The 22,974-nt window shown below is 44.1% G+C and overlaps 2 protein-coding genes across 2 annotated transcripts; both read right to left on the bottom strand.

Annotated features, from left to right (window-relative positions):
• Positions 1-747: 747 nt before the first annotated feature.
• Positions 748-6,693, bottom strand: LOC138719959 (alcohol dehydrogenase 1-like). Its single transcript, XM_069855579.1, has 9 exons — positions 6,660-6,693; positions 5,624-5,725; positions 5,279-5,420; positions 4,870-4,957; positions 4,535-4,754; positions 4,154-4,414; positions 3,704-3,839; positions 1,579-1,717; positions 748-947 (listed from the first exon to the last, which is right to left on the bottom strand). Exons 1-9 carry the CDS (start codon positions 6,675-6,677, stop codon positions 923-925), a joined length of 1,131 nt encoding a protein of 376 aa, XP_069711680.1. The 5' UTR covers positions 6,678-6,693; the 3' UTR covers positions 748-922.
• Positions 6,694-8,860: 2,167 nt separating this feature from the next.
• Positions 8,861-22,677, bottom strand: LOC138719960 (alcohol dehydrogenase 1). The gene is made up of 9 exons (XM_069855580.1): positions 22,478-22,677; positions 19,435-19,536; positions 17,895-18,033; positions 14,911-14,998; positions 14,583-14,802; positions 13,639-13,899; positions 12,663-12,798; positions 11,217-11,355; positions 8,861-9,791 (listed from the first exon to the last, which is right to left on the bottom strand). Exons 1-9 carry the CDS (start codon positions 22,493-22,495, stop codon positions 9,767-9,769), a joined length of 1,128 nt encoding a protein of 375 aa, XP_069711681.1. The 5' UTR covers positions 22,496-22,677; the 3' UTR covers positions 8,861-9,766.
• Between the last annotated feature and the right edge of the window lie 297 nt (positions 22,678-22,974).

Genomic DNA, 22,974 nt, shown 5'->3' with positions numbered 1-22,974 from the left:
GCATTTGCTTTTGTGCACAGCACGAAGTATGTTGCCAGGCTGTTGTGATTCTGGTGGCTCCTACAGAACTGCACTTGTGCAATGTGAGGAGGAATTCTGCTTTTTACTTTCTGAAAGTCTAGGTGTAATCCGTCCTGCACCCACATTTCCGTACCATGGGGCATAAATGCACTTGTAATTTCTCTTATTGGTTCCAATCTATCTTTTTATCTGCAGTTGTTAACAAGAACCAAGCTAGATCAGGAAAAAAGGCAACAGTCTGAGCTCAGGGATCAGAGGATCTGCAGAAGACAAATTTGAATAGAAGAATGGAAAATTAGGAGACATTAGGACAAAGTAATGCGGTAAGAAAACCTCATGCATAAATGAAAGAGATTGGAGTGGCAGGTTTTACCTGAGGATAGCCTCATGTAGCCAAACCCATTGTGGTCCTGTGAGTGAGACCACACAAGGGCAGCAGCTTCAACTGTTATTTCCCTGCCGTGCGTTGGTTGAGGTTGCAGAGTTCACCCGGCTGAGGGGCAGAGGTGAGGGGCCATAGGTGTGCAAGGTGGGTGAAGGCAGGGAGCAGCAACAATGGAAGGGGCAGAGGCAGTCACTCACTGCTGAGGTAAGGGCTGTGACAGGAGGGCTTGCGGTAGGAGGAAGAGCTCCTCCTGCCCCATGGGGCCTCTGCTGACAGAGTGCACTGCATGCGACAAGTTTGACCAAAACTCTTTATTGATAAAAACTTTTTTTTCAAAGAGGTGTCGTTCTGGGTCTTGGTTGGCATGGAAGCTTTGTCAAGAGGCAGCAGCATCAGTGAGTTCCTTGTGCTCATCTCCTTGCTCCTGACAAAGGGAGGTGCTGGGCGAGAAAAGTCTGTGTCAGGAGAGTGTCTGCTGTGCGGGTTCCTCAGCTGGATCTCCTGTGGCCTTGTCCTTCAGAAGAGCAGGACGCTGCGAATACTGAGAAGTGGAAAGGGAGGGAAGAGTTAGAGGTGCTGTGGCTGGGGGTGTTGAGGAGCAGGCAGCAGGGCAGGCAGGTGTGCCTGAGGACTGGCTGCCTTCTTTGTCATCCAGCCTCTTCCTAACTCAGCTGCATGAGGTGGGAAGCAAGAGGACAGCCTTCAAAACCCTGCTGAATGAAAGCCCTCAGGAGATAAGACACCTTGTCCCCCCGACAAAGGTCTTATTCTGCCACTGTAGGATATGTTCTTCCTCTGGCTTTTCTGCGGTTGCTGCCAGGGATGCCCCTTATTCCTCGCTCTCCTCTGGCTGTCCTGTGCTTTCAAACAGTGTCCTGAGACGTGGTGTCTGAGGGTCTGTGCTGGCTTCAGGGCAGCGCCGGGGCTGTGGAATCTCTGCTAAGCTGAGCTATGAGCAGGAGGGTTCCCTGTGCTGAGTGTGGGTGGGCTCTTCCCTCTGGGATGTGGCAGATCCTCCCAACACATGGCTCTGGTCCCTGCTTCCTCAAAAGGCTCGGATGCTTCTTTTGAAGGCACTATTGCGTGCTCTGCTTGCCAGAGTGTTTGAGCTGTTTGAATTTTAGGTGAAGGTGGCATTTACTGTACTTTGCTTCTGCTAGTCAGGGTCTCACCTTTTTCCTGCTCGTAACAACTCAAATCCCTCGTTCACTTTAGCAATTGGCAGCGTGTGCGTGATCAACAAGTCTGAGTTGAATTTCTTGTCCAAATAGCTGGAAACTAATTTGGGCATAGAATCTCTCATCCTCCAACCTAGAAATGGGAGAAAGCACCTTCAGTGAATAATGGGAGAAGTGCAGTTTTGCTAAAACAGTGTTTGTAGAGTTTGCTGGTGCCAACATAATAGCAGGTCTCCTCTGGCAGAATATTAGAGCTGCCTAGGGACTTTCCCCTCTCCCAGGCTTTGCTGACCTGTCAAATATGTTTGAGGATGTGCCATTTTAAAGCATAGTGGAAGGAGAGAGCAATGTCCAACAGGAAGGTGTTAGTGGTGCTACAATGAATTGCTTTCAAGGGACATTTATTGTCTTCCTAGACATACTGTAGGGTCAGGACTGAGTGATGACTTGTGAGAATTCTTCCTCTCCTTGGGACATGAGTGGTTTTGTCCTTGTGTTTTAGTCTCCAGTTTGCATAGGCAGTTCTGTGTGTTGAAGTGTACGAGTTACAGGTTTATGAGGGTGTTTCATGCAGTGGAAATGCAGTGTTTAGTTGTGGGGATTTTTCCTGGAAAACCCTCTGAAAGAGCTTCCTGGGACTTTGCCAGTCTTGAAATACTCTTGGTGACCAAGAGCTTAGTGAATAATGGCTGTGAGGAAAAGTACCTTTTGTTCGACAGCTGAGGACATCACTCAGATGAGAAAAAGGGAAAGTTATTCTTATGCCCTGAAGGGTACCTGTCCTACAGACACACTAGTGACAAGCAGCATGGAGACAGCTGAGGTACTGAACAACTTTTTTTGCTATTTTTAATGGTAATCACTCTTCCCCCATCTCTCAAATGTCTGAACCTCAAGGCAGGGTCTGTGGTAATGAAGTCTCTCTCATCAGAAGTGAAGATTGAATTCAAGAGCACTTTGGGAATCTGGACATGCATGAGTCCATGGGACCTGACAAGATGCTTCCCACAGTCTTGAGGGAACTGTCTGATGTAGGGGCCATGCCTCTCTCCATCTCATTTTAAAAGTTGTGGTGGTCAGGAGAAACCCACAGTGATTGGAGAAAGAGAGACACCACATGCATTTTCAAAAAGGGTGAAAGGAGGACCCTGGCAACTCCTGGCTGGTCAGTGTCACTTCTGTGCCTGGTTAGAAACATACGGAAGTCAGGGAGGTGACATGTCTCAATTTGCCTGACTAACTTAGTGGCCTTCTACGATGGAGTGACTGCATCAGCGGAAAAGGGAAGAGGTCTAGATGTCATTTCCCTCAACTTCTTTAAGGTATCTTTTGATACATTCCCCTACACCGTTCTTGCCACTGATTTGGAGAGACCTGGGTTTGATGGGTGGACTGATGCATGGATAAGGAATTGTCTGGATAGAATCATAGAATCACTAGGTTGGAAAGGACCCACTGGATCATTGAGTCCAACTATTCCTATCAAAACGGATGGCTGTATCCTAAGAATTACAGCCATTTGTTCTACATCCAAATGGAAACCACTAATGGGCAGTGACCCTCAGGGTTCAGTACTGGGACCAATGCTATTTAATATCTTCATCAATGACACGGGCAGAGATTGAGTGCGTCCACAGCAAGCCAGCAGGTGTTACCCAGCTGAGCAGTGCAGTTGAGGGACGGGATGGCATTCAGAGGGACTTTTGCAGCCTTGAGGAGTGGGCCCATGGGAATGTCATGAAGTTCAACAAGGAGAAGTGCAAGGTCCAGCGCCTAGGTTGGGGCAACCTCCAGTATCAGTATAAAGAGGGGGATGAAGGCATTGAGAGCAGCCTTGCAGTGAAGGATTTGGGAGTACTGCTGGATGAAACATTGGACATGAACTGGCAATGCCCAGAGAAGTTATTAATGCCCCATCCCTTTAAGTGTTCATGGTCAGTTTGGATGGGACCTTGAGTACCTGATCTAGTGAAAGATGTCCCTTCACAAAGCAGAGGGGTTTAACTAGGTGATCTTCAAAGATCCCTTCCAAATCAAACCATTCTGTGATACTACAATTTGGAAACTACAATGAAAGGAAAAGACTGAAAGGTCTGAAATGTTTTCTTGAATTTCATACCTCCAAGCAGAGTCCCCTTCCAGGTACGTCCAGTCAGCAGAAGCAAAGGATCAAGGGAAATCACGGAACCAGTAGCTGGTACTCCAACCATCACGCAGACGCCAGTGTTCATATTGCAGGAGGCCAGGGCAGCAGTCTGGTGAGACAGGCAGGTGAGTTACAGAAGACGCTGATAAGGTAATCAGAAAAGTTTTCTTTCTGTGCAGTCTTGTGCCTCTTGCTGGTAACCTGAAAACACAGACTCCCTTCTGCAGCAGAGACAGGAGAGCTCAGTGCCTGCTGTAAGACACGTACATAATTTTCTCCCGAGGCCAAGAGACTGCCTTTCTGAGCAAAGATATGCACGGCAGTGCAGGCAGCAGGCAATCAACTGCCTGTTGGAGTGAATTTTTCCTGATGAGAGCCTGTGAATGAGCAGTGAGGGAGGACAAGTGCTGAAATGCCACCTACCATGGTATCTGCAAGCCCAATGGCCTCAAAGGAATAGTCCACGCCATGTCCAGTCATCTCAATGAGAACCTCCTGGATGGGCTTCTTGAAGTCCCGAGGACTGATGCATTCGGTGGCACCCAGCTCCTTCGCCTTGGCAAACTTGTCCTTGTTGATATCGATGGCAATGATGCGGGAAGCTCCAGCTGCCTTGCAGCCTATGACAACAGAGAGGCCGACTCCTCCGAGGCCAAAGACAGCACACGTGGAGCCTGGTTTTACCTGCATGACAAGGGACTCTGTGAGTCTCCAGTGTGATAATGAGGGTTGTGGTTGCACAGAGCTGGTGAGGGTGCGAGGGCAGCCATGTGATGGTTGTGCTTGTCATGCTGCAATACCAACCTTGGCGGTGTTGATAGCAGCTCCATAGCCTGTGGAAAACCCACAACCGAACAAACAGACTTTGTCCAGAGGTGCAGCAGCATCTATTTTGGCAACAACGTACTCTGGGACCACAGTGTATTCTGCAAAGGTGCTGACCCACAGGAAGTGGTGGATCTGCTTCCCTTTGCAAGTGAAACGGCTAGTCTTGTCAGGCAGTAGGTTTTGCGATTCTGTGAAGCTGTTGGGAGGAGCATGCGTTACTTGTTCATCAAGTAAAGCATAGGTAGGGGTGTCAGGCTTGTTGTCAGACAGCCAACCTCTTTTAGGTGTTGGGGAAGAAGAATGAAACTCACTGGCCCTTCAGGCAGTAGTTTGATTCAGGATTCAGGCAGAAGCTGCATTCCCCACAATGTGGAAGGGGAAACGGGATGACCTTGTCTCCTGCAACAAAGCAGATCCCCGTGAGGTGCCTCTTGCTCAGCAGGCCCTGAGCGTGCTGCCTGTTGGAGCGCCTCTGCGGAGCTTTCCAGTGGCACCATCCCACCACAACCCTTCTGCTTTCTCTGTTGGGAGATGATGCTCAGAGCCCCTCTTGTGTGCATGGGGAACAGACCAGGGAAGAGTAGGTTACAGCCAGTGCAAGGAATCTGCACGTTGGTTTTGAGGCAGCGAGGCAGGAGCAGTGGGGAATTTCTGAGCTCTGGGCAGCCTCGTGCGCTTTGAGAGCTGACTCCTGGGTGCATGTTTGTGTGTGCATCTTACCTGGTTTCACAGAGGTCACGCCTTCTCCAACGCTTTCTACAATCCCAGCTCCTTCGTGGCCTGGGATAACTGGGAAATCCACATTTGGAAAGCTACCTTCCAAAACATGGTAATCGGTGTGACAGATGCCCGTGGCCACAATCTGTTTTGAGAGGAAAGAACAGATGATGAGCTGTAGAAATGGTGTGTCCTCTCATTAACCCAGTTGATGGAAGGAGTTTTCTCAAGGGGCGCTCTGGACAGTGACAGCCCGTTGGTGGACACAGATCCCTGCCATGACTGTTCAAGGTGAAGCCACAAGAATTCCCTCTGGGGAGCAAAAACTATAGAAATGTGGGTTTTTACCTTGATACGGACTTCACCTGCCTTTGGAGGTGCAACCTCCACCTCCTCAAGAGAGAGTGGCTGGCCCACGGCCCAGGCAACGGCAGCTCTGCATCTGATAACCTGGAAGCAACAGAGGGGATTAAGTTGTATGGGAGTGTTTGCCCCTGTTGCACGGCCGGGCACAGGCGTCTTCCAGTCATCTAAAGAGAACTGCACTGCGTGTGTCTGCACACTCGAGCGCGCACTGCTGGAAATACAGCACTGTCCTGTGCTGTTTCCTGGGGATGGTGGGCGGGATGTGGTGGGAGAAGAGAAGGACAGGAACGCTCAGCTGTGCGCGAAGCCACGTGATGTTCAATAAATGCAGGTGCAGCATGAAGTATGAAATGAAAAGATGATGTGATGAGTGCAAGGAAGGTAAGGCTTGTGTTTTCCTTGAGAGTGTGGCTCTTGAAACCCCCACCTGCCGTGCCTTGTGTCTTTGCTGTCGGTCCTGTAAGACGCAGGGCTGAAGGTACCTGAGAGGTGTTAAGGTTTGGTCTCTGTCTGTCCGGCTACTGGATCATTTTTTCCCTTGCCAAAGGGATGATTTGGTGTAGCATGTCCCAAACCCTGAACCAATCAACCCAAAGCTGTTCTGATGTCAGCAAAATGGAGCTTGCAGCTTGAAAGGGGTTTTGCCAAGAACAAGGCTGAATGCAGGAGACAAGTGGCTGCAAGTCTGCACCTCAGAAGAGCTGTATTTCCCTCCCACAGCTGGAGCAAAGAGCAGGGCTAAGAAGAGGGTGCTTTGCTGAGTGGTCCCATTGAGTCTGTTCATTCCTGAGCTGCTGGGCAGAACAGGAGAGGAACACAGTCCATAATGCAGGTACGGGCAGGTGCAGTTGTGCAAAAGCAGGAGGCTGTGTGATTTCAAGGGGAGTGGATGGGATAGGGGAGCAAGGTCATAGGAAAGATGGGGAGGAGTCGAGGTGCACTGGCTGAGCCATTTGCAGCAATGGTTCCCAAGAGCAGGGCCCCTCAGAAAGGGAAACGGGATAGGAGTGGTCCTTACTTTTCCGGAAGTGGCCATGTAGTCTCAGCAGGGCTGTTGCCGTCGCTGCAGCAGGCTGGAGGGAAAGTTTTGCACGTCTGGCCAGAGCTTGGTGTTGCGAAATGGTCCAGCCGTGTGGCCCGAGGCACAGGTCGAGAGGGAGGCAGGAAGCGTGGAAGGAGTCCTGGTGTGGGACTGTTGCTGGAGAGCAAGGAGCAGAGGTTAATCTGTGTCCTATGCCAGATGCTGAAGAGCACAGGGAGTGCTGAGCAGAGGAACTGGTTAGCGGCAGGGAGGTGCCAAGAGTGGCAGTCACTCTGTGCACTAGTGGCTGAAGTCCTGTGGGGAGGCTTTTATCATGGCTTTGCCTTCAGGCCATGCCCTGCCCTCCCTGCCTGAAAGATTCTTGCTGCTCAGCCAGATTTTTCTTCTGTGGTTGCATCCTGCAGGTGTGGAGGGAGGAGATATGTGATATCTCTGGGGCATCCTTGGGTCCACGTGTTGCCGAGGGTCAGCGTTTGACCTGGCATCAGTTCACATCGGTTCACACCAGGGTGTTTGCGAAAGGATTAAAAATTAAAGAGAAGGGGAAAAGGAGAGTGAAAACATGGTATGGTGGAGAAACACATCTGTCTTTGCGATATGCAGCTGAACCATCTGCAGTATTGCAGCTGTTTTATTCTTATTTATTGCAGTCTCATACGGGCTGACTGTGTCAGGAAGGGGGACTTTTCCAAGAACTCATTTGTTTCTCTTATCTGTAGCCAGTTTTGGAAGGAGGTTCACTCCATCCACCTTCCTGGCTCCCACGGAGGTGTTTTCTGCTAAAGGCATTGGTCAAGGTGCTCTACAGGAGATGGGATGAGTGGGAGCTTGTTGGAGGGCCAGCCATGTGTGACCTTCCTTTCTGGGAACTGCTTCTGCACTTTGGAAGATGTCAGCCCCAGGCTGATGTTTTCAGGGCGCTGCCTGGAGAGGTTTGTGTTGGTGCTTCCTACCACGTGCCCCAGCCTTTTCTCTATCCTCGGCCGAGGGGCAAGGGGGAAGGTCGGCAGCAGCAGCCCTTGCAGCTGGGAGGCCAAACCCTCAGCTTGCAGATCCCTTGAGCTCATCTCTGTCTTCAGCGATGCAGACAGGCAATGCTACCGTGCCCCAGCAGCTGGCTGAGCTCTGGCCTGGGGCATGGTGGCCCTGCGGTGTGACAGTGGCTCCAGCTGCATGGAAGTGCTGCTGGGCAGGCTGTTCCCAGCCTTGCTGGTCAAGCCTGATTTCTGAGTGGTGATGTTTGCTGCATTAAAAAAACTAAATCTAGCATGACTTGTGCTATGATTTCATTTGACTGAAGCAGCTGAACATGCTGTCTAGGCCTGTGCCATGTCACAAACAAATTCATCTTCAGTTGAGTATGGATGGGGATAATCAGGGAGAATTACTGTAGGGCAGTATGAACTATTCACCATCCTCACAATAAAAAAATTCTTCCTAACATATAATCTAAATCTCCCTTCTTTCAGCCTCAAACCATTACCCTTCATCCTGTTTCTGCGTTTCCTGATAAAGAGCTCCTTCCCAGCTTTTCTGTAGGCCCCGTTTAATTACTGGAAGGCTGCTTCAGGGTCTCCCCAGATCTTTCTCTTCTCCAGGCTGAACAAGCCCAACAATCTCAGCCTGTCCTCATAAGGGAGGTGTTCCAGCCCTCCGATCATCTTCACAGCCCTCCTCTGGACTTGCTGTAACAGATCCATGCCCTTCCTTTTCTGAGGACTCTAGAACTGCTTGCATAGGTAAACCCACAGAAACAAATGGCTGACATTTGGGTCATAATTGCTGTGTAAATTGATTTTGTTATACACACGCATGTTTAAAGATCATCTTCTGTTGTTGTGATTTAAAGTCTAACCTCTTGGTAAACTTATCCTCAAATCATTAACCTAGCTGGGCTGCTCAAGGTCTCTGTGCTGACAGAAAGAAGTAGATCATCATTACTGCAGTCCCCTTGCTTCACAGGCTCTTCCACCCAGCTACCATGCACACGAGTGCCTGTCAGCTCTGAGTAGAACTTTCAAAAGATAAGTCAATGTTGACCGTGTTCGCCAACATAGAAATAGCTCCTGGTCCTGTTTCCACGTTACAAACGTAGAAAGCAGTAACATGCTTTGTGTTTGATTTCATGCAAGCTGTTACCAGTCACCTGTTTCTTCCCCTTTACTCTGTATTCACACTTAAAGGTTTAAAACCCTCCTCTTTATTTAATGAAAACAAATAGCAATACTTGATGCATATTCATATTTCTTCACATTGTTTCCCGAGTATCAGATGCACTTGTATAAACTGGCCAGAGATCTAAAATCATGCTGATAAAACAACAAACATGCCAAGAAAGAGGTACAAAGTTAAAAAAAAACCCAACAAACAAACAAATCACAACATAGAACACCGCCACAGCAGTTTTATATGAAATGCTTGGAAGTGTTAATTTGGTAAAATACCCAGTGGTGAGACACTCTCCAGTGCCTACGTTTATGATTTACTTAAATATCATTTACTGAAATTATTAATTCAAGCACACGGTCACCATAAATTTTAATCTCTGTAGTAACTTCCATGCCCATCAGGTAGTGGATTAAGGAGCGATTTCATTGCCTATCATGTAATGGGATAGTAAAATTATTCAGGATGGATACATAGTTCTCACCTACAGTTTGACTGTGCTGAGCTGCATGAACAAATCTGTTAAGATTGCAGTGTTATGAAGGCCCAAAATAAGTTTCCTTCATTTTTCTTTTATCAAAAGATTGCCTACTATAAGCCCTTTTAAAAACTCCAAACCTTTCATAACACCTCTGACAGCAGAAAGTCCTGTAATTCATAACTGGCTATTAAAAGAAAATTGCAGCACAATACAGAGGAGTTAGAGCAAAATCAGGAGGAAGAGGTAGAAGGATAAAGATGATTTCATTTACAAATCCTGTGCTTGAAGTCTAGGTTTTGAGCTTGATCCTTTTATTCAAGGGTGACGTTGATACAACTTTCAGAAATGTCTTCGTTTTTATTTCATATTGGTTGTATTGGAGGATAATGAAGTTTGTACTGGTGCTGAGTCATGTGCTGCTTAACATCTGGGAGTCTTAAAACACCAGGACACTGCGAATACTGTAATATCAAATGACAAGTTAGTGACTGTAGAAAAAACCTTGTGCCAACATCAGCAAAGCATTGCTGTTTTCTCTGAAAATCTTGGTTATTGCTGTCAACCAGGGTTCTCCCTCCACCAACCCCCTGTCGTAGCTTGCAGCAAAATGACAGAGCGGATGCGCAAACCTTGCTGCAGATGCAGAGAACAAAATTCATGCAAGACTGCAAAGCCTTCACTCATGAGGCCCAGGGCTCCTGGCAATTCATTGCCAAGTATAGCCTGGGAAGTCCTTGGAGGGGAGCTTAGACACATCTTTCCAGTTACAAATGGCTCTAAAGGTAATCTGTGAAGGGTACAACTTCTTCTGGGCTGAAACACTGAAGGGTTTCACTTAGTTAGAGTGGTCAGCTGCAACATTCCAGCTGGACTGTTGGTACTTTAGCAAAGCTGATGGCATCTCTGTCCTCATCTCTGTCCCCTGCTTCTTGCACTAAAATCTAAACCTAACATTTACAGCATATCAGTTGAAAAACGAAGTGTGTTCTGCATAGTTAGAACCTGAGAACAAACCTCAAGGGCTAAGTTCCTCTGTTACATTGTTTTTATATTTAAAGAAAGGAACATCTAAAATAACTGCTAGCATATGACAATGAAAAGAAAATATGAATGTAATTCTCCAGACTGTGTAAGTTACAAACAGCTAGAACTTTCAGAAAGGGTAGTCTTCACACATGATATACAAATGCATTTCCCACTTCTGCCAAGGAGAATTGTCAACTAATCCTATGGTGAGTCTTGTCAAATGTCTGTGGCAAACAATGTTTCCAGTTTCAAAATCCTAAGGAAACAGAGTCTGAGCAGAATTCTCACAATATTTGAGGAAGGAACAAAGGCTAAATTCTGAATACTTTCCATTTTGCAAAGCTCTGAAGTTCATGGTAAACTACCTACTGACTTTAGGTCTAATTGCTCTGGTACTCTGTTCCCTAACCCACAAGAGGAACGATGAGTTACTCTTCCAGTAAACACAAGCTATTTCCGTGTTCCTGCTCCTCATCCTAAAACATTCCTCAGAATGTGATGTAGCTAACTTCTGGCACTCTACAGCTTGGTGTTCCCAGGCTCCCTTGGTTGGGTGCTGTTTTCCAATGGGTAGTGGTCAAAGTGGGTGGTGTGGTCTTTTCTTCCTCTCCTGCCAAGAATATTTGCTCAGATTAAAATCTGAAAGTTCTTCTACAAGGAAAGACAGGGCCCACTGTATTTTACAAGCTAAACCTTTGCAGTTTTATTACTACAGCTGCAACCCAAGGACACACACTGGATGAGATTCAGGGGCATTGTGGGTTGCCTTCCCCATTCGCTACTGTGAAGTCATTCTCTGTGTTACCGTACAGCGTTTTGAGGTTATTTATATAGAAGCTTTACAATGAAACAATGTATACCTCTTCCCTGTCCTTAGCAGATCAAATCCTTCGTTAATTTTAGTGAAAGGAAGCGTGTGGGTTATTAATGGATCCAGAACAAATTTCTTCTTCATGTAGTCAGCAACCAGTTTAGGGACTGAATCTTTACTCTTCCAGCCTTAAAAAAACCACAGACAATGGATAATGAAATATTAAATATTTATGAAAATAGATAAAACTCATGGCAGCTTTAATTTTTCAGTAAAAGTTCTATAGCAGAGTAACTTGATGAAATGTTGCAGCATATCTTTGCCTTTGAAACACAGTGTCAGTAGGAAATACAGGTCAAACTGCAGCTATTCTACATATGACAAACCCAGTGAGTTCTTTACTGGTAGAAGATGAATTTTCTAGCATTTTAAACTTTACAGAATACAAATGTTCTCTCCATTAAATACTGTTTCAACTTGTCTGTTGATATGTTGTTTGCTAAATCACACATCATACAAAAGCCAAACAAAAGAGTACTGACAGGTGTGTTGGTAACAGGAAACTTAAATGCCTGTAAAAACTAGAAAGGCTGTGGGGGTGTGTGTATCTTTTTTTCTTACAAGCAATACTAGATAAAGCTGTCTCAATAATAAGGTGCCCTATCTGAGGAAACTAATTTACCTCTGCTATTTTATTCATGTGTCTGTTGAATACATCAGAGAGACTGGTTGTGAGTGAGAAAATGTGTTGTTGGAAATAAGTTTTCTGTGGCCTTCAGCTTTGTGTTGAGTGAGCTAGGGCTTGCTGAATGTGGGACTGCTGAGAGCTGGGAAGAACTGGAAGGGACTGATGGTAGCTGGCAAAGAGCTGAGGTGGGGTTCTGACCTACGTAGAAACCGGGTAAGTCTGACTCCCGGTGTCCTTTAGGGTCCTGTCTCCTGCTCTCTCTTCTCTCCCCCTGCTCCAGTTCTGTCTTTCTATGCCTCTCATTCTCTATTTTGTTCTTCTCTTTTTCTCTCCTTCCCTCTCTCCTCCCCCCTCATTATCTTTTAATCTTTTTCTTCCCTTGTCCTTTTCTCTTGTCTTTCTCCATATCTCTTTTTGTCTCCTCTATTTTTCTCTCCTCTCCTCCCTCCCCTCTCCCTCCTTTTCTTTCTTTCTTCTACTATTCTCTCTCCCCCTCATTTTTTTCTCATTTTTTCTGTTTTTCTCCCTTTGTCTCCTTTTTTGTCTTTTTATATCATCCTTTCTCTTTCCCTGCTTCTTCTTCTTCTCTTCCTCTTCTTTCCCCCTCTCTCCATTTTTCTCTTCTTCTCTTGTCATTAACTAACAGTTCCCATAATTAATTCCCTTTGTGCCTCTTTGTCAGCCAAATAGTGTCACTACTACTTGCAATAGGACAATCTAAGCAATGAATTTAGATATATCTCATTTCATTCAAGATGAATGACAAGTTTCCCAAGCCAGTTAAATCACATCTTTCCAAGTCCTTACCTCCAAAGACCGACCCTTTCCAGGAGCGACCAGTGAAGAGAAGCATGGGGTCAAAAGTGATATTCTGGGCTGCAGGGGGCACTCCCACAATCACACTGACTCCATAGTTGTATTGGCAACAGGTCAAGGCGGCAATCTGCATTTGAAACAGAGGGACACCCCAGAGTCGTACAAGATCTTATAGTGACCTTACAGTGCCTGAAAGGGGCCTACAAGAAAGCTGGAGAAGGACTGTTCACAAAGGCTTGTGGTGATAGGATGAGGGGGAATGAGTATAAACTAGAGAGGGGCAGATTTAGAGTGGACATAAGGAATAATTTCTTCACCATGAGAGTGGTGAGGCTCTGGCACAGGTTGCCCAGGGAAGCTGTGGCTGCCCCATCCCTGGAGGTGTTCAAGGCCAGGTTGGATGGGGCTTTGAGCTGCCTGATCTAGTGGAAGGTGTCGCTGCCCATGGCAGGGGGGTTGGAACTGGATGGTCTTTGAGGTCCCATCCAACCCAAACTATTCTGTGATTCTGTGGTTCTAAGATGGGCACAAAATTTTTAATTCCTTCCCCTCTCAGGGCTCAGCTTGTGATTAATTTTTTGTAACTGAAACCACAACAAACAATTTCCATTGTATCTGCTCACACTATTGTATTGGCTGTTACGAGTTAGATACATCCTAGCTTTGTTCTGCTTTCCCATTTTACCTTAGTTGTTAGTGATAAGCCACTGTTGAAATAGATAGTGGGCCATGTGAAATTTAGCTACCCTCATTAGCCTGGGAGACTACATTGAAGTTCCATTTCCTAAGTTTTTGAGCATGCTTCTGTCCCTTCCCGTCAGTGGTAGATAGCTGGACCTAACAGGTCTGACGTTAGCCTGCCACTTTGCCATTGGCTCTTAGCTCCTCAGCCTTGGTGCCTAGTGGGATAGTGAAGAGAGAATTAACAAGCCAAAGCCTCATATGACCACATCTTTAGTTTGCATACCATGGTTTCAGTACGGCCAATGACCTCAAAAGAGTAGTCCACACCCTGGCCAGTCATTTCAATCAACACTTCGTGAATGGGCTTCTTGAAATCTTTAGGGTTGACACAGTCTGTGGCTCCCAGCTCTTTTGCCTTGGCAAACTTGTCACTGTTTATATCCACACCAATAATGCGAGAAGCTCCTGCTGCCTTGCAGCCCATGATAACAGAGAGGCCAACTCCTCCAAGGCCGAAGACAGCGCAGGTGGAGCCTGGTTCCACCTAAAATAACCATATAAACATGGCATACTGTTATAGTCCAAATAAATAAAGTACAATGCGTTTTCTGATTATCAACATGTTTTCTCTTAAGCCACTTGTTGTAGTCTAGAGATTACCTGCTAAGAAGGAATTTGCATGCCTACAAGTGCAGTAGCCAGCTATAGTGTTCTAATCCTACATGTGGCTAAGATAAATTGTTCTTAAAATACATTGCTGAGATCAGGCTTTCATTACACATCTCAACTTCAGGTTCAAAGACACATTTGCTTTATGGTGCTTTATATGCCAGCGGTTTTAAGATCGGCAGTCACACTCCACTGGAGACAGTGCCAGCTGTAAAAGCCGCACTCATGCATTGCTACAAATGATAAGGGTTGCATATAGAGGCTTCCATGTATTCCCCAACTTAAATTACAATAAAACAAATCAGCTCTGTTATAACATTTTTCTAGGGACTATAAAGCAATGAGAGAAAATGTAATAGATGGTAATAAGTATTTTTACTGGCTTCTGAATTTAAGAGAACAGAGTACCTTAGAGATATTGAAGCAGGCAAAGGACTAATATCTTCTTTCCACCCTGAACCCAACAGAGTCCATACTTCCTATCTGCCTTGCTGATGATCCACTCACAGGCCACACGATCTTGAACAGACCCCATGAAACACTCCCCACGAAGTTTACCTTGGCAGTCTGCACAGCAGCCCCATAACCAGTGGAAAAGCCACAGCCAATTAGACAAACTTTTTCTAGCGGAGCAGCAGAATCAATTTTGGCTACGGCAGCTTCCTGTACGACTGTGTATTCAGTGAAGGTACTTGTACCAAGAAAATGGTGAATTGGTTTTCCTTTGCAGGTGAATCTAGAGGTGCCATCAGCCATTAATCCAGAAGCTGAACCAATGCTGTTTGAAAGAAAACCAGAAATAATAGCAAGTGAAATCTGTTGCATGTGATCAGTTTTGTATAAATAAAAATCAAATAAGGGTTGTAGGTAACCCAGGAAAACTCACTCGTTCCTACTGCACAGATTACTCTTGGTGTTTAAGCAACTGCTGCATTCTCCACACTGCGGAACAAAGAGTGGAATAACCTTGTCTCCTATAAATAAAACAGTGATGACAGAGGATTAAAAAAAGGCAATCGAGAAGCATGCAGGTAAAAACATAACGCAAATGTGTTTAATCCCTAGGCAAATGTGCACTACGAGTGCAGTGCTGGTCTTATTTCCTTCTGCTGCTCTTGGAAGACAAACCATCCGTCTCTCACACAAAGACCATCATTAGTGCAGAGTTATGATAACAAATTTCAATATGCAAAATCCCTGGTGTCTTTCATAGAACTGAGTCTGAGCTATGTCATAAAATTATGTTAACTACTGACATTCCCAAAGTACTCATTCTGCAGTTTATTGCATCATATACTTAAAAGGAAATCTTACACAGGTAAAGAAATGGATAAGAACTGACAGTGACTGGGACGGGAAGTTGGTGTCACAAGATAACAGAGCTGTAAACCATACAAAGAATGGGAAATTAAGCATTAATTTGCCAGACTTCTCGAGTATCTTTTCTATTCGCAGTCCTATTACTCTTGCATTGGAGTAAAGGCAGGTAAAATATTTTTCACTGAATCAGTGATACGTACAAGCTAAGACAACAACCTGTAATTCTCCAGCAAAATTTCATCCACAGTGGGAGATTAAAAGATGGACATGAGGTAGCAATGTGCACTTGCAGCCCAGAAAGCCAACCATATCCTGGGCTGCATCAAAAGAATCATGGCCAGCAGGTCGAGGGAGGTGATTCTGCTCCTCTACTCTTCTCTTGTGAAACCCCACCTGGAGTATTGTGTCCAGCTCTGGAGCGCTCAGCACATGAAAGACATGGACCTGTTGGAGTGAGTGCAGAGGAGGGCTACAAAAATGATGGAACACCTCGCCCATGAGGACAGGCTGAAAGAGTTGGGGCTGTTCAACCTGAATAAAAGAAGGCTCCGCGGAGACCTCTTCACAACCTTTCAGTACTTTAAGCATTCTCATAGGAAAGGTAGGAACAGGCTTTTAGTGGGGCCTGTTGCAATAGGACAAGGAGTAATGGTTTTAAACTAAGAGAGGGCAGATTTAGACCAGGTATAAGGAAGAAATTTTTTACAGTGAGGGTGGCAAAACACTGGCACAGGCTGCCCAAAGGGGCAGTAGATGCCCCATCCCTGGAAACATTCAGGGTCAGGTTGGATGGGGCTCTGAGCAACCTGATCCAGTTGAAGATGTCTCTGCCCATGACAATGGGGTTGGACTAGATGACCTTTAAAGGTCCCTTCCAATCCAAACTATTCTATGATTCTATAAATCATATGTTAAACAAAGTAATATGTATCTTCCCAGTGCTATTTTTTACTGCTGTGCATTTTTCACAACATCAACGTATGGTAAGTCCCTTATAATCCCTAAACAGAGAATCCCTAATACAGATCAGTTTGTAATTTGGCAGTTCTAAAATGTGGCTAATCTTCAACACACTGAAAGTCAAAGGAAATCTTTGATTTGCACTAAAGAAATGAAAAATACCTACAGACCACGAAAAGCCCCTACCACCCCAACTCTTGGTTAACTTAGAACTGTGACTTGGGGTTAGTAATTAGTCTGCTAAACAAACTTTGCACATCTTGGAGCCTTTTTCAGAACTTGAAGGTGTTAAGTAAGCCACATTCAAGAAAAGAGAGTTTGTGGTTTTTTTCAAGCCTAATGTTTCAGTTCACCTCAAAACGCATGACAGTTAGAATTAGACAACAGAGTGATTTATGAACCCTGATGTAGGAGAAAACAGTCAGAGCTACCTCTGAAATTTGCAAAATACACATTGTTTTGGAGTTAAAGAAGAAATCTCTAGTAAAACTTTTTCTTATCATACATACTTGGAGGTGTTCAAAGCCAGGCTGGATGGGGCCTTGGGCAGCCTGATCTAGAGGGACATGTCCCTACTCATTGCAGGGGGGTTGGAACTATATGATCTTTGAGGTCTGTTCCAACCCAAACGATTCTATGGTTCTATACCAGCCTGCTTTGGACAGACTTTGTGCTTGTTGCCAGCATGAACAAAGTCACTGGAAGAATGGAGGTGAAAAAAAAGTGAACTATTTAGGCATCGTAACAAGCTGCCTGGATAAAATGGAGCATTTCTCTGCAGATTCTGTCCACAGCATATTTTGCCTTTGTAACTTAGCCCTTGTTAGGATTTGCTCAGTCCCATAAAAGTGTGTAAGAATCCCATTATGTCTTGCAGCAGCTGGAGGAAAATCTGCATCTTTCAGTGACTTCTCTATCTACGCGCTGTGGTTTAAAGACGGCATAGCAAGAGGAGAAGCTGGTCCAGATAGGTGTCCTCAGAACAATCCAGCTTTCAGTGAGCAGTGCCAGCTCACCTGCACAGGTGCTGCCAGCAAACAAAGCCTGCAGCAGGGTGGGCACTCCAGTCATGCCCCGACACATTTCAAGGGAGGTAACTGAACACATACAAGTAAGTTCTGCTCTACTGAAGTCAATGGATTGTTTAGCTGTTAAGAGAACTAAAAGAAGATGTTTTGACATGTTGTCTAGCGCTTTGCTTTGCCCCTAAGGTAAGACTATAAGATGAATATACTTGTATTATTCTGTAAACGTACATAAACTGTGTGTAAAAAACCGACAGATAATACTTGATTCCCCATGACCAAGAGCAAAGAATCTATTTTCTTAGTCCAATGAAAGGAAAAGCATTATATAGGTGGAAAGCAAGCTGAAGATGTTTTTGCCAGAACCAAAAGAACTTGAATAGAAAATCTGAAAATAAATCAAGATTGGGAACACAAAATAAGTAAACAGCACACAGTGTCCCTTAAGTATCCTTGTAAACACTCAGAACATCTTCCTCTGCAATACAAATACAAGTGTAATCACCTCTGACTTAAACAGGAGCCTGGGAACTCAGCACAGGTTTGTGACAGTGATGTTTCCTACCTGGTTTGATTGAAGTTACTCTCTCCCCAACACTCTCCACAATACCAGCTGCTTCATGCCCAAGAATTATTGGAAAAGGCATAACAAATGAACCAGTTACCACATGGTCATCAGAGCGGCAGATCCCTGTTGCCACAATCTGATTTAGAGGAAAGAGAAGAATATTTCAGGATTTAACTTCATCATGTCATATATAATTGAAATTACAACATGTATTTGGAGATTTATTTCAGACTACATACCAGGAAGAAAGTTTTTACCGTGGGGATGGTGAAACATTGGAACGGGTTGGCCAGAGAAGTGGTAGAAGCCCCATCCCTGGAAACATTCAAGCTCAGGTTGGACAGGGCTCTGAGCACCCTGAACCAGTTGAAGATGTCCTTGCTTACTGCAGAGGGGTTAGACTAGATGACCTGTAAAGGTCACTTCCAATCCAAACTATTCTATGATTCTAATCCTCTAAAATCACATATGTAAACAATAAACATACAGCTAAAACACTTTTGGTTTTGCGATTCCAAATTTTCATGGTTTGTATTAGTCTTTAATCTACAAAGCAAGGCTCCTTTGTGAATGTTTGCTTGCACTACTGCACTCTGTAGGGAGTGTCATTGATTGTCTGACAGAATCAATGTTTTAGCAATATAATTATATATGAATACCAGAATAAAATAAATTATTCCTAATATTTATGTATAAATACATAAATAGAAAAGGTATATAATAGTATAGAAATATTACAAAACATGCAAATATAAAATAACTATCTCATGATATTGTTTATAAAGTATAAATATATTTTTATAAGCTTTAGATTCTATTACAAGATATATTTGTTATAGAAAATATATAATGTCATAATATTATATATAATGACATTATGATTACTACGTTATTGATATTTTTAAATATATATTATGTTATACATAGAAACATTTAGGCTACACATAGTATTTTATATCACATTTTGCATTTTCTTGCAGGTAGCACAGTGGTATTTCTTTTGATACACTCAGGTATGTCTTTACAGCTTTTATTCTGACAAATGGAGTTATCAGCCCCATGAGAGGGCTCTCCTCATTTCTGTAATGCTTGAAACTGCTCTAAAATGAAAACAGCTATGGAATTCCACTGAAAAGTTCCTGAAATGTAACAGATGTGCATTACCTAGTTAAAAAAGAAAGCCCCTAGCCCCACCAAGCTATTTCGTAGCACAGATTCAAAGTAGAAGAGAGGTTCTTGCTCTGTGCTGCAGGAGATTCAGATTTTTCCTTATACTGTAATTGGAAGCACAGGCTTCTTAGTAAACCAAAAAAAAACCACCAACAAACCAATCCTGAAAAACTTCCTTTTTTTAAAAATAAAAGAACCTTATGATCAAATTCAGAATCTGAGGCACATTCTGTAGGAGCTCACTGAACAGTATCTACTCACCTAGTGAATGTTTTCTGTCTGGAACCTAAGAATCTACACAAATAATTCTAACACAGCAAGATGGAATGCAATTCATAACAGTTTTCTAAAATTTTATTTTTAGTACCTTTATGCGAACTTCATGTGCTTTTGGTGGGGCAACTTCCACTTCCTCAATAGAAAATGGTTTATTGGCTTCCCACATTACTGCTGCTTTGCATTTAATAACCTGCAAACAGAGCAAAGGAAAAGGGAATAGCACTTGCATTTGCAAGTAAGCACACAGATAGATTCTTACATTTCTATGTGTGAAACTCCCATTTCTGTTTAGAGGAGGAGAGGGAAAACTATAGGAAAATAACCCCAAACAACAAACCAAACACGAAACACAACAAAAGTGCCAACACCAAAGCACAGTGTAAGCCCATTCCACTCCCCACCATGCAAGATCATGTCTGGCTTTGTTCACATTTCTATCATATAAAATTTCCAACAACATATATAATAATCTCATAGGATAACTGGATACCTGATCCATCCTCATTGCTCCTTTTGTTCTTGAATTCTCCAGCAGCAAACATTGTTCAAGCACACAGGTTATTCTCTAACTCCCTTGGATTATTTTTGCCATATTAGATTACTGGAGTGTATTTGTACCTTCTTGGAGACGGCACACTAAGTGGTGCCATATATCAGGTTGTGGTGAGGTCTGTATTGCCTCTAACTGCCTGTGTCAGGAACTCACAAAACTGCTAAAAATGGAATTCAGAGCCTTAATACAGGCTTATGAATGTTTTCTTACAGTGCAAGTTCAGCCATGAGGTGATGGCTGAGAGGGCACTTCAGTGAAATGACGTAGCCCTGTGCAGATGGAATCTTGGAAAAACAGCAGTGCCTTTAGTGCAAAATTATCTATGCTAAGGTACTTTGCTTCTCAAATAGGATATTTAACTCAGAGGGGGTTACTCCCTATACCCAAGACAGCATCTTTTATCCGTTTGGCTGAAGTTTGTCCATTATCTACACAGGCTTTGTCCAGGTGCTGCTGGGCCTCTGGGCTCCTCTCATCATCTGCTACCGAGAGGAAAATGTACTTGGAAGAGAGATGTGCATTGCCCACTCCTCATCCCGGGCTCTCCGAGAGCAGGTAGCCCCAGTTTCCACCCTGCAAGCTCTCTCCTAGTGTATTCACAGATAGTGGGGCTTCTCTGTCCCCATGGTGTTACTGTTTTTCCTTGGTGTTCTCCGCCCATCCCCGAGTTTTAAAGGACTCCAGGCTCTGGAATATGATTTTCCATGTCACCCTTATGGGTGACACTCTATTGAGTCTTACTGACTGCAAGCATTCAGGTGGCATTATCTTGAGAGGGAAATGGAGGCAACGCAAGCAGCTTGGCATGTGCACAAGTGTCCTGCACAACTGGGATCCTGGGACTGGGACAACTTAAGAGCAGCTGCTGCAAAGTTCTCCGGGGGAAAAAATGGATAAAATTTTTAGTATTAAAGCCAGAATAAGTAGAATAAGAAATAACATGTAATTATCAACAAACTGTCAACTGGTAACAAAGAAAATAATACTAGGAAATAACACTAGGAAACATTTAACATTTGATATGATCCACACACTTTCAGCAGCCAGACCCAGCATAAAACTGGGCATAACACATTTTGAAGGGCCACATTTTCAAGTACACTTACTTATAAAAATAAAGGGATTATGTATTTATACCGTGTCCCACATAACACAATAATGATTTCACAACTTGCACATGCGAGGCACACACAGTGTTTATACCAAAGACAGGTAAGAACTGTGGATTGCTGCGAACAAATAAATATCTCCTACAACTAGATACGGGTTAACTACGTATTGTGACGATGGTTGAGCCCCTGTGAACTTTTACTTAACAGGACCCCACAGATCACTATCACCAATCGCACACTATCACCTATTTGATCTCCTATTTGATCTATTAGGGCAAGCACTAGCAGGAGTCACAGGTTTTTTTTCTGCTTATGTGTTCTACCAGCCTTACAAGTTACTGCAGCAGGGGGAGGGTAGGTGCGCAAACACACCCATTTGCAGAGACTAAATATGCTGTTTAGTCACTTAAACTGCATGATAACACACATTAGTCCAAGACAAACAGAGTGAAAACAAGGCAGTTTAGTTCCATTGCAACACTTCATCTACCATGCTCAGTCCAAAGCTGGATGAAGAACCAAACCTGGTGAATTTACTTACAAGTGAACTACAATTATTCTTGCATTTGTGGTATCTCAGAGTTAAAGAAAGCATTATTTTTTCTTTTCTTTTTTTTTGGTTTTAGGATAGTGACGACATCTGACAGTATTAGTAAACCACCCAGGTACTTTCTCAAGGCACATTCTAGCAAGGTGTATGCCTTTAGTTGTTTTTCATCTATGGGTTCCTACTGACCTCCCTTGCATGTTTCTGGGTGTATGTTAGCATTTCTCACGTAGTGCAAGAAGCAACACATACTGACTTCAGCACTGGTATTAACCAACATTTCTCTAGTCACTTACTTTCTAAGATGCAAATATTCATTTCAGTCCCTGCTCAGTACTGCATTGCACGTGATGCTTATATTTGATGTTCATTAACTTAAGCTCCAGACTTGTCACATGCATATTCAAATTCAATGATTGTCCTACCATCAGCACAATTACTGAAATTTAACACAATATTAACAGTATGTCTTTCTTTTTAGAAAACAAACTGATATGAATCATAAAGGAGCTAAAAATAGTTTAAACCACTGCGGGATCTCAGAATGGAGGCTGATACAGTTGATAAACACATTGATGTTAACGTTTACTACATTGCAACATATTTTAAATGTCTAATCAGAGATTAAAAATAGTTTGCTAATCCTGTGGAAAGGTTGTTCTTATACTGGTGCTGTTACCTTACGTTGCCTCCACACTTAAAAAACCAAGTAAATTACTGCCTTGAATAGTAAACAACCATTTCCAAGAAGAGCACAGTGATCTGCAAGTAAAGGCAGCTCTCCTGTACCAGCTTCCTCCTAAACTCTCCTCTGTTCCATACCACCAGTACTTCTGGCGTATCTGCAAAGAGACTGCATTTAAAAAATGCTTTACATAGCTGCAGTGAAGAAACTTTTTGGATATAAACTTTTGCTTACTTTGCCTGTTGTGCTCATGTTGACCGACCCTCCTGTTTTGAATCTTGCCACCACTGATTTCGTGCGCCAAGAATTCAGTCAGCTGCAAAGCAATCGGGTTGCTGACACAAGTCCTGTCCAATACACTGGAAAATGATCTCATGAAGTGCTCCTTCAAATGAACTGCTCTGAACTTTTAGCCAAGCCTCCCAGCTCAGAGTCCCACCCCTTAAGCAGCCAAAGTAGCAGAACAAAGATAAACCACCCATCTGCTTGAACCCTCATTCTTCCCAGTGCTTCTGTCTTCACAATTCCTTTGTTATGCTTTTCCCCACCGTTTTCACATCCCACCTATGGCTGTCCTCAACATCACGGTACAAAAGCCCTGGATGGAAGCTGTCCCTTGTTTCCACGTCCCTGGAAGGCTGCCCTCCAAACCTACTGCTCTCAGTGGCACTGTAGGTGCAGAGAGAAAAGGGGAGAGTGGCTCTTGAATTCACAGTGGCGGGGACACAGAA

This window comes from Phaenicophaeus curvirostris, chromosome 4, assembly GCF_032191515.1.
Source record: "Phaenicophaeus curvirostris isolate KB17595 chromosome 4, BPBGC_Pcur_1.0, whole genome shotgun sequence".
Classification (NCBI taxonomy): Eukaryota; Metazoa; Chordata; class Aves; order Cuculiformes; family Cuculidae; genus Phaenicophaeus; species Phaenicophaeus curvirostris.
The sequence above is the reverse complement of the archived record's forward strand: the minus strand, read 5'-3'. Positions and strand labels throughout refer to the sequence as shown.